This window comes from Aethina tumida, chromosome 3 (assembly GCF_024364675.1).
Source record: "Aethina tumida isolate Nest 87 chromosome 3, icAetTumi1.1, whole genome shotgun sequence".
In the NCBI taxonomy this organism is placed as follows: Eukaryota; Metazoa; Arthropoda; class Insecta; order Coleoptera; family Nitidulidae; genus Aethina; species Aethina tumida.
The window spans coordinates 30578597-30591029 of NC_065437.1; the positions used below are offsets into that span (position 1 = coordinate 30578597).

At 26.9% G+C, this 12433-nt stretch overlaps 1 protein-coding gene across 1 annotated transcript in view; it reads right to left on the reverse strand.

Annotated features, from left to right (window-relative positions):
* Positions 1-12433, reverse strand: part of LOC109601499 (LHFPL tetraspan subfamily member 6 protein) — a 163570-nt gene that overhangs the window by 34341 nt on the left and 116796 nt on the right. Inside the window, exon 4 of the mRNA XM_049964520.1 lies at positions 1084-1250. Within this exon, the coding sequence (XP_049820477.1) occupies positions 1084-1250 (167 nt within the window). The remainder of the gene's footprint in view (positions 1-1083; positions 1251-12433) is intronic.

The following is a 12433-nucleotide window of genomic DNA, read 5'->3' on the forward strand; positions in this document are numbered from 1 at the left end:
CCTTATCTACAAGAAATATGGCTTTATAATTAATTATCCATCCTTTGAATATTTTCGTATTTTAAGGCAATTTGTTCTACAATGTTTTATTGACATTTTTTGATGGCAACACAATATCAGATTAATCTGATATTATAATTATTTTTACGGCAAACCATTGAATATTAATTTTGGATTCAGACAAAAAAATTTAGGAACATTAGATCAGAAGAAACCAACTCTCATTAATCCTCGACGACACTTCCTTGGAAAATTAAGTCAAGATGCATGTTTATTGCTTCCCCTTGGGCTTGACGAAACTAGATTTCGACGTCATCCAGTTAAGCAAGGATTTACGTACACGCCTGTTTCAATATATCTCTTAATCTAGCAAAAAAGGCGGTGTTGATAATGTCCTCTCTGATCCCTCACAAATTGCTGCCATTTCGTGGAAGAAATCAGTGATGATTGGAGACAGGCAATGATACAATCTGCGAAAAACAATTCCGTATATTGAACTGGCGCTGTAGAACGGAATCATATAATTTTTGTCTAATAAATTTATCCTCGTACAATACTTTAGGTTTAATTCAACTTTCTCCAATTTTCAGATAAATTTCTTTTAAAGTAAATAAAACAGTCCATACTTATTTATTTTAGAGATAAAGTTCGCACAAAGTTTATTTGCAATAAATCTCTCATAGACGAAGATAATTCCCCTTAATTAACGAAAGGATTTATAAAATCTGTGCAATAAATTTGCTTGTTACGAAACAAAAAACTCTAAAATAAATTACTTCACTGATAATAACAGTGTAGTAATAATTTTAAAAAATTCTTTGAATTAATTATCTCAGGCATTTTTTGTTTATCTAAGTTTTTTTATTAATTTACTTAGGATTCTCCTGACGAAAGATAAAAATTTTAATTAAATATTATATAAATTCTAATAGTTTAAGTTGCTATTTTTAATAATTATTAAAAAATAACAAATATTGTTGTTTATGTGCATTTTTGCTACTAAATTATTACAAATATATTTTTATTTTGAACTGTATTGTATCATTTTATAGGTAGAAATAAATAATCTGATAAAAGGTTTACCTGCGATTAGTTGTAAGGATCCAGCTATTCTGGCAGTTCCGGAGTGAACGACGTAGGTGATACAACAAGCGGCTGTGGCCGTAACCGCGATGAGTAAACTTATCGCACTTCCGGTTCCCACCAATACGGTGCTGGCTTGCCACCAAGGACTCGGGATGTCCCAAAACCTGCAAAGATCAAAACCACCTAAGTATCGATTTCAATATGTCATACACGGATTTGCATATTGCGCTGTCTCACGTCCGGATCCTCCGGTTTCCCGGAAGAAAATCTAATTTCGAATTGGTGGCATAATTTAAAGAGCAGGTGTTGTTTTACAATTGCGAACGAATTTGATTTCCCACAGTTTCTAGTTCCTGTTCCATATTTTATGGGGAGTTTAACAATTCTTTTTAGTATTCTGGTTTTGTCCATGAGGGAAACTTATATATATATATATTTTGTAGTATTTTAAATTGATGCATTTTAGTCTAGAAATTAATAATTAGTAATAATACATACAAAAAGATAGTGTGCGCACCAATTAACAAGATTTTATATTTTAAAATTTTTATATAAATTAATATTTTATATTTATATTATTTGATAAAATTCCCAATTATCAAAATGAAATTCTTTTTTTTTTAATAAAACAAAATATTTCATTTTACTTAAAAAATATACTATTATCCTAAAATACAAAAATATAAACAATAAGCAATAAAAAATTATTAAAGTTGGATCTTTAATTTTAATTTAATATATTCTTTTATTACCTATTTCTTCAAATATTTTTAAATTTGACGTTGTCATAATGTCTTAATGAATAAAAAGTTAAAATAAAATACATACAAAGTAATGGTTAATGAACTAAATGACAAAATTTCATATTTTAAGTATTTGAATATATCTTATATTAATTTATATTTATATTTAATATTTATATAACTATATAAAAATTTTCATTTATCAAATAAAATAATTTTTTGAATTTATTTAAAAATATGTACAAAAATGCTTAAATACCAATATATAAGCAATATACATTAAAAACAAGTAAATTTAGTAAAGTTAGAATTTTATATCTCCAGTAAAGTGCAATAGTATTTTTTAATAAATTTTAATAAACATTAATATTGTAAATATACTAAATTTAGACCTAACTTTTAAAATTATTTTTTTAAATATATTATTCATTATTAAAAGTATTTTTGATTTCTTATAAATAGTAAAAAAACAGCATTTTCTAATAAATTTTAATAATCATTAATATTGTTTATATTCTATTAATATTATAACTAATTTTAAACATTTATTGTTTATTTATATTTGTTTTTGAATATATTCATTAACTTTATTATATTAAATATTAAGCTGCATTGTAGTACTGTTTTAAATAACACCAATGAAGAAAGCTCGTATAAAATGTAAAATTTTGCTGTTAGTGCATTCGCCATTATTTTAACTGATTTAAAATAATTGGGAAAAGTGGTGAAACGTGTAACGTGGGAATGAAATACTACTTAAAATAATGTATGACATTCAAAACACATTAAATTCATATACATGGTAATATTTGTGCCATGTTATTCTACTAATGAATATTTAATAGTCGATTTTAATACTGAAAATTCTATTTTGTAGTTGCGTTTCACTTTTAACCTCTTAATGAAAATTACAAATGAGGTAATATAAAGTCATATTTATTAATTTACTGTGTACCATAAAGATTATAATTATTTTGATCCATATTGCTTGAAATATAAATCATACATTTCACGAAGCTATAAATTATTTAACATTTAGCTTAAGCAAATGATTTATAGCGGTACTTTTCTGGACGGCAATACGAGTATTCATAAACAATTAGTGATGATTGGACTAATTGCGATGTCACTTTAACGGTTTCCATCCATTTCAGTCCCCGGTTTTATCACTGTCCTTTGCTCAATTACGTATATGAATGCTGTTTTCAAAACAATGAACGCATCAATATTTATGCTACATTGCCTAAAATATTAAACTAAATATATATATATATATATATATATATATATATATATATATATATATATATATATATATATATATATATTATAAATATATATATATTTTATAAATATATATATATATATATATATATATATATTTATAAAATAAAAAATTTAATTAACATATGATTACACTTAAACTTTCTCACAATTGTCCCTTAAAGGCAAATTAGGAAATTTGCTCATGGCGCTAGTTATTACATTAATAAACCAAGTTACGCCGATAGCGAATGATAACCGTGTGATATTGTAAAGGTAATACTTCCCTCAATAATTTACCGTATCAAAATTACACCTGGAGCGCCAAGATGGAAAATCACCGGAACCAGTTTAGTTTCGGATTAAAACTTGATAAATCTCTCTTCAGAAATTTAGTGGAAACGGTACCCGTTTCATCGAGTTTTGGGACAAACTACGCAAGATTCAGGGGAAACTGTACCGTATTAGATCCGGTATTACGCCATCCTTCTTCGCACTAGCTCTAATTGAATTGTCGATGCGTAAATCCGAACAATATAGATCTTTTTCATTTCTGTTAGGAAGGCTAGGTGCGAATCAGAAACTGGGTTAAGAAAAAATTAATTTAAACAACTTTTTGTCAGCGTACTGGAATTAATGACTTTCCACATTGATAACCTCCGATTTTTTGTGATTCAAATTCAGTTTGCAGACGTGGTTAATGAAATTTGTATTTACAGATTGCATTTCCAGAAAATCAAAATCAATAATTAGTAAATACAGTATAGCATATACACGAGTTGCTATGTTTAAACTAATTCTTATTCATTTTAGAGCACTATCATTCCAAAAATACCCATTTCAATTTCTTAGTTCAGATAAAACAATTAATTCTATGTCTATGTCACTGAAATAGTTACAGTTATTATTTATTCAATTAATTAATGTAACATATATAAATTTCCGTTTCAATTCCATAAATATTGTATATAAATATGTATATACGTAGAACTTTATAACATATATGTTATATTAAAAGAATCACTAATAACTCTGTAACTAAAATTACAATTTTTTTACTACACACTTAGTTGTGCTTAACAATTACTAGATGGTGGTATCTAGATTAATTTTGTCAGATATTTCATACCATAGTGATTTAAAAGTGCCAGTTAGTGACTACTAAATCACATTTATACCTAAGTTGGTTAAATATTTGAGGTATGGCTTAATGTACTTACTTTGCTATATTGGAGTAGATCGAGGTATAAAATTTCGAAACAACTTGGTATACAACAATTTATAATGTTACAACTTGCAAGGCCGATCAGTATCCACTTGGGCATAATTAGAGGAAGCTAACCAGTTTGGGAAGTTACTAGTATCCAGTTGCCTGTTAATGATTGTATCACATAATTAATAATTTCACTTAACATTCATATTTCTAAAAAAAGACAATAGAGATATGTAGAAATTAATTTATAAATTAAAAAGAGAATTAAGAAAAGTATATTAATGCCACAAAAAAAAAATAATGACCTATATCTCTGAAACGTAGCATTTGCTTAGCTTTTTTTAAGAATTATAAAAAACTGAATATTTAATTATTAGAGAATATATCCGCAAATGATTCAAACTCTCATGCAAGTTACCGGCGGTGAATAATTTAATTGATAATCCAATACTGAGTAGACTATAAAGGTTAATGTAGTCGTGCTGTGGAAAATGAACGTTTCTGCAGCTAAGGTAACATTTCTCAATTATATTAATTTGTATGTATGAGTAATGAACATTTCAGTGTAGGAAAATAAAAATTTAAATTAACCTGCATCAATTTAATTATAAGTTAATTCATATACTCATAAATATGGATACAATTTTAAATTGAACGAATTTCTAAATGTTTGCCCAAACATGTTTCGCAATTTACTTGTTTGATTTTCCATTTATATGTAAAAAACGGGACTATTAAATTGAATAAAAATAACTTAATGCATTTACTATTTGATTATACTATTTGCTTTTGTTCACGATTTTTCATTATTTATTTATAATAAAGTTTGCATTTTAACAAAAATAATACGAAAAGTGATCCAGTTAAATTTATCACTAACGTATCAAATTTAAGTTAAATCAAATAACTATTATGAATTAGTCACTAGTAAAGTAAACATTAAAAGGTAAGCAATGGGAATATCTATTTAAAATAGGTTTTGTCCAAACTGACAAAATCAACGGACGATAAGAGGGTGGTATTTACCTTTGTAAGTAAACATTATGTACTGCAATTAAACTTTTACTGACATCAAACAAGGTTAAACTTTATCGAGTAATATTCCCGTGTGAATTAGTTATATTTAAACTTCGTGAAAATTTTAACAAATATTTTATAATCATTTATAAGGATATGTTTATATACCGTATATAATGAAATGTTAAACATTTACACATTTGTGTATTTATAATTCGAATCTAAGTAATAATAATTCTTCGAACGAGACAAAAATCTTATGCATACCGCAAAAATTATTTTCAATTACTTTTATGGTTAAAAATTTTGTATGATATTTTACAAAAATATTCAATAATTTTATCTATTTTATTAATATATAATATTAAATATGAATTCCTGAAAGAAATTATCTTAATTTTGAAAATATGTGCAAATAATTGAATTAATTGAATAATTAGTGATTAGTTTAGAAACTAATTAAAATATAAAATATTTTATAAAGTACCCATTAAAGCAAATGAGAAGAACTAAGCTATTGCTTTAGCTACTAAACCATATATAATTTTTAGTCTAATCTGATTACCTTAAATCATATATTATTAAAATGTAAATATATTATTTTAATATTTTAATTAATAAACATAGAACACAGAAATTAGATTACAATTACTTACAGAATTTTCAACCTGTTTTTATTATGAAATTAGCCATTAATTATAGTTGTATTTTAAAATAGCTATACTGCGAATAGTAATAGTATTTTTCACATTTTTTTTTTTTTGGTTTACATTTAAACAATCTGGCTATTTTAGATGTCTTAATTATTTCAACCACATTAGTCAAGATTGCTGGCTACTTTATAAACCAAATTTGCTTTAGATGAAATTACATTTTCTATGAAAACTCGGTAGTTTTATGAACTAGTTGAGTTTGCTCATAAACCGTAGGACATATAGTTCTTAATGTCGAATTTTCAGTTATAATAGGTGTCAACGAATCCATTAAACAAGACATACCAAGTGTCGTATGTCAAAATGAGATCCGGTATAGGTAAATGGTACGAAAAGAGAAGAGTTTTCGCATAGTTTTCACATTTCGGTCACTTCTAGTTTCACCGTTTTCAAATATTCAAAACTTTTAAATAGAATGCCCAATATATTTTTACATTTTTGGATTTTTGAGACAATTCTCGATCAGACTGACAGTGAAAAATATGCGAAAACTCTCCTCCCTCTATACTATTTATTTATTCCAGATCTCATTTTGATATAACGAGTGTCCCAGAATGTATGCCTTGCCTAATGGACTCGTTAACACCCGGTATAAAAATGTAAAAAAAATTATAATTTATTTTTCCTTCGTTTTTATTAATTTCCGTATACAATTTTCCACAAACAATAACAATGAAATTCAATAAGTCATATTATATTTATATTTATACTAAAGCTACTTTTGAATTATTTAAAATCAATAGTAAAAAGTTATTATTATCGCAAAACTATCCAGTTCGTTTATCATAAATATTAAATTTGGTTGAATATTAAAATACATATGAACATGAAATTAAAAAATAAAGAGTTAATGATTTTTAAAACGTGTACAAAGTACATATTTGCGGTGTTTTAGTATGCCAAAGGTTAATTTATTATTAAACTGTTTTTTTTTTTAAATAAAAGTTTTGTTTAATTTAACTTTTTGTTTTTAACTTTACAAACAACATTTACATTTCATTCATTTATTTTTTAAATGGATGAAATAGTTGTGTACGTGGATAAAAAGTAAGGAAAGGAAGAGAAACTGATGGCACGTCAGTTCGAATATCGATGAAATCAAGTGAAGACTTTCGCGATATTTCACCGTGAATTTCCATAATCGAGCTTAGCCAACTTTGTGTGTTGCTTTATTTATTTATTTCAGTTCAGTGACTGTACAACAGTAAGTCAAGTGAACGGGGCCAAAAGTCATTTACACAATGTTGTTTGCATCTGGCCTCTTTTAGTTTATTCCTCTCCGTTCTCCATTTTATGCCACGTTCGTCTGTCATATTTACGAATCTGCTTAAGAGATTACCACACTAAGAACAATTTATATCGATTTCGTTCCATCGCTCCACTAAAAACTGAATAAGCGTTAAATCCCCGACAATTGATTTACCATTTTCAAATAAGCTATTTTCATTTTACCCTGGGGCCTCTATTACATTGAATTTTCTTCGAATGCACTCGAATATTTCGGAGGCTCGATTCACCCAATCACAAATAAATTTTAGTATTACTATTTTTTTTACGACATCGCATTTCATTTTTGTTTGCTTACAATTGGAACAATAGTTTGTCACGGTATCAGAGAATAGCATTAAGCTTTACTGTTTTATTGAAGAATATCTACCGTTAATGTTCCAGTAGACCCGCCTTTTTTGACAATAGAACACACAAAGCCAAAACGTACAAAAGTAATCCTTTGTAGAGTGAATTTACTCTCTAGGCAAAAAAATGTACTTACTTTATACCAGGAAAAACAACAAAATACTAAAATATTTATATTTTAAATTTTCATGAGAGGTTGAATGTACGGTAATATAAATTTGTAATATAATTCTCACAATGAATTCCTCTCAAATTCTCAACAAAATGAATCTATTAAACAATCGTTGTCAGTAATAAATAAACAGTGCGCCTATTGAGACAATAGAGTCTTAAAATATGACTGCAATTGAGGTAGTGACCGGGTAATTATCAGTTGATTGAGTGGAATTCGTTTGACGCTGATCCTGATATAGAGGCCTCTATCAATCACACGATAATCATTTCACCTATCTGCTTAATAATTCTATAACGCTATATGTTAATTGTCAAATTACAGATCAGTAATTTATACTGGCTAATGTTAATAACTTAGTGCGAGCTGCATTAATGTGGCAGGTATATGGCTGTTTTATTTGTTAAAATTTAACTTTGACGTAAATAATTAAATTTTATATATTTGAGAACACGTATAAAAATTAAAGAGCAATTTAAATAAAAATAATTATAAAGTTGAATGTCGTACACACATGTATTTGTAGTATAATACAGGAAACCCTAATACACACAATTATGATGGTAAACATTGATTTATATTTACATGCATTCACTGGATTTTTTGTTGAATTGTAATCATATTTAAACTGCACTTTGGCTGGTGTCGAATAACAGATGATTTATGAAACAAGCGTTTTAAAATGTGTTTGTTTTAATAACCGCTAAATAATAAATCGTGTGCATAAGCCGAAAAATTTGAACTAGAAATATGTGCGTCCAGCAGTGGTAATTTATGAAACGCAACTGATTTTAAATTTAGGAAAAATACTGAGTACTTTTATTATAAATATACAATTTAATCAGTAGCTCTTAGTCTATGTTAATTTTACTATTTCATAAAAGTACACATTATTTGAATGAATTTGTTGTGTATTTTGGTGTTGTACTTCCATCATTGAAATTATAATGAATATTCAAAAGAACAGTACAATTCTGGCGATTCATCAGTGAAATTGTACCGATTATAAAGTGGAATTATACTTATCCATCACTGGACATTGTATGTTTTGTTGTTGAAACCCCATCATTTGTACTGACTATTCAGTAAAATTGTACAAATATATTTATTAATCAGTAGAATAAGGCTGATTCATCAGTGAAATTATATTAACTATGAAGTGAAATTATACTTTCCACTTAATGATAGTTATAATCCCATATTAAGAATTGTACTGATTATTCAAAAGAATATTAGTAAATAGAATAAGCCTGAGTCATCAGTAAAATTGTGTGCATTATAAAGTGAAATTATACTGATCAATTTGTGAAAATTGTGTTTTGGTGTTCTAATCTCATAATTAGAATTGTACGATTATTCAGAAGAATATTAATTAATAGAATAAACCTAATTTATAAGTGAAATTATATTGACTGTAAAGTAAAATTGCACTTATCAATTAGTGGAAATTGTGTGTTTTGGTGTTCAAATACCATCACTGGAATTGAACTGATTATTCAGAAGAAAAATATAAATCTGCTTATTAATCAATAGGATAAGGTGGATTCATCAGTGAAATTGTACGGATTATAAAACGGATTTATACCTATAAATTAGTGGAAATTATGTGTTTTGAACGGTACAAATCTACTTATACTTATTAATTAATGGAAATTGTGTTTTGGTGTTCATATTCCATCATTGGAATTGTACCGATTATTTAGAAGAACAGTACAAATCTGCTTATTAATCAACAGAATAAGGTTGATTCAGTGAAATTAGACTGATTATAAAGTGAAATTATACTTATCAATTAGTGAAAATTACTATGTTTTTAAAATAATAATAATATTTTATCAGTGAAATTGCACAAAATATAATGTGGAATTTACTTATCAATCAGGGGAAATTGTACTGATTACCGATAATAGATCTAGAGAGAATCAAATTAAGACATAAATGAAACATAAATTATTTTGTTAATGCACAATTTCTGAAAAAAGCTTCTTCACATTACTTTGTAAAAGCAACTTTAGAAATTAAGTAGTAACATTCAAGATACAAAATAGATACATTAAATGTTTCACTATATGGTAGAGCAACTCAATTCACGGCTCGATTAAAATGCAACAACGCAATTTCGGAAGTAATCTTTGGAACAGGAGCACTGTAAAGGCATAAAACAACTTCTTGTAGCCGGAAGTTATGTGAACAATGTATGCTTGTTCCGAGTAATTTATTCGAGGTTTTGCCGCCCTCGCGTTTCTAAGCAAATCTGACAGGTAATGTCGAAATTCGTACATACTTTGGGCCGGGCAAAATTGGTTGTTAAAATTCCAAGAAGAAATTTAATAAACAACGGACGTGAAAACCAAAGTTTCCCTGAGTGATAGTACAACATTTTTAAGTAAACAGTTTAAATCTGATAACTTTTCTATGAATCTAATTAAAGCAGTTGGCGAATTAATAAAGTTTTCTCGTTTACTCGAGCCATATTAAAATGTAACATTCTTTATAAAAATTGAAAATGAGTTTGAAAACAATTTTCATAATAAATGAGTTCTGCATTAAAGTTCAGTAAAATCAGTGTTTCAACATCACATGTATTAATTAATTGGATTAGATATATGCAAATAATTTTGCGCTACGTATTACATTAGTGACAATAAATTTGTATAACTAGTGTTACCTTGTTCAAAGCATTTAATTCCTCGTTTGTTAGGTAAGTTAAATGTTTCGTGCTGCTTGCTTTTAATTTTAATTAAACACGCGAGATTCTGTTATTATAGTTTTAATGCAAAAGTTATTTCCCATGTAGGAAATATAGAGAAATGGGCCTCAATGGAATTTACATCCAAGTTGACACTGAACACAGTAATTTAAGTAAGTTGCCAAGATTAGATGTAAAATTTGTCAATGATCCTCATATACATTATATCGGCCTTAAAGTTTACAAACTAATGCGTTAAGGTTAGATAATGCAATATTCATAATTTAATTATGGGTCCGGAGGGTATGTTACTTAACCAGAAATTATCTGGAAGTCATTTAACTTATGAGATTATTATAAATTTTGCCAAGATTAATTAATGATACACCATCACAACTTTGAAGCCTGAGTCACTTTATGTTGAGTTATATAAATTAATTTTAAATAATTACCAGGCTAACATCAAAGTTTCACATCTGTAATGAAAGGCCAATTTAAATGAACCTGTATCATATACGATAGATGCAATATTTCAAGCTTTAGCTCAGATAGTTTTGAAATTATATTAATTGTAAAAAAAGTACAATACAGAAAAATATAAAATTTTGCCAACCTTCGCAATTAATTACAACTATTCGCTCGTCTAAAGAAAATAGATAAAAGCGTTTCCTTCGTAATAACAAGGTACGCTCTTTCATCTTGATTCCTTTGTTATACTAGAAATATTGCTTCGAAGATATATAATATGCAATATTTTACATTGATTATAGGTGAAGTTAGAAAAGAAATTTTATAACTGAAACGAAAATAAATCAAGTTTCTAAATGGTTCATTATTTTCCCTAATAGGTTTGACATAAAAGTTGTTATAATATTTATAATGAAACTTCTTAGTATAATTATCCAAAAAATCTCAATTATTCTCTTCAAAGCCAATTATAATTAATTATAAAATTACATGTAACTGTCGTCGTACTGAAATATTATAATCCCAAGAATTATCGTTGCAATTTTTTAGTTCTAATGACAATTGAGATCATCAAGATTACTAATGTCTAAAACAATTTAAATAAAATCTGGCTTACAAGTTTGACATTTATTTATATTCGTCATTAAACGACCCCAGATCTCCTTTGTGTTAAAATAATCTTACTAGACGAGGCTTCATCAGTTTCACTTTTATGTTATACGAATCCTAATGATCCAGATAGAATGAAAAAAGAACTAACATAGATGGAAATATTCAGGTCATGTTTAATGGAATCTGAAACATTAAAGTAAAAGGTGTTATTTATATTCATAGAATACTGACATCTTCAGTCAGTCAGTTAACTTTTAGTACATTAGTTTGTTATTGAAATCTCACCAATATTATAATTTTTTAAAAGGACAGTCGTGAATTCACAGTAGTGACAACTTAATTCGTTCATTATACGATTTCTAATTTTATTCCATTCTGGTACTTAATTTTAATTGCTTGGGGCCCCTTATATCAACACTAATTACAAGTTTTCTGTAACTTTGTAGGTGTTGTAAGAGTTTTGGTGGAAGTTCTGGAAATGATAACTAAGAAAATATAAATTAATTCGGATAATAAAGACGGGCGTTTAAGATATTAGCGGAATAATCTCGAGTTGTAATGCAGAAATAACATAATTTTATACAATGTAATTAGGGAAATGATTTGAAAATGGAAATGCAGGCATTTATTAAAATCATAAAATTCTATTATTAAAAGCCCTAAACAGTAAATTAACTTATCTGAATAACTGTAATTTGAATATTATACTTTTCACAGCATTATGAATGAATCGAGAATTTATGTTGTTAGAAAATCTTCTAAATGATGAAACAATCGATATTATCACAATTAATACAGTATAATTTTAAATCTAGAATATAT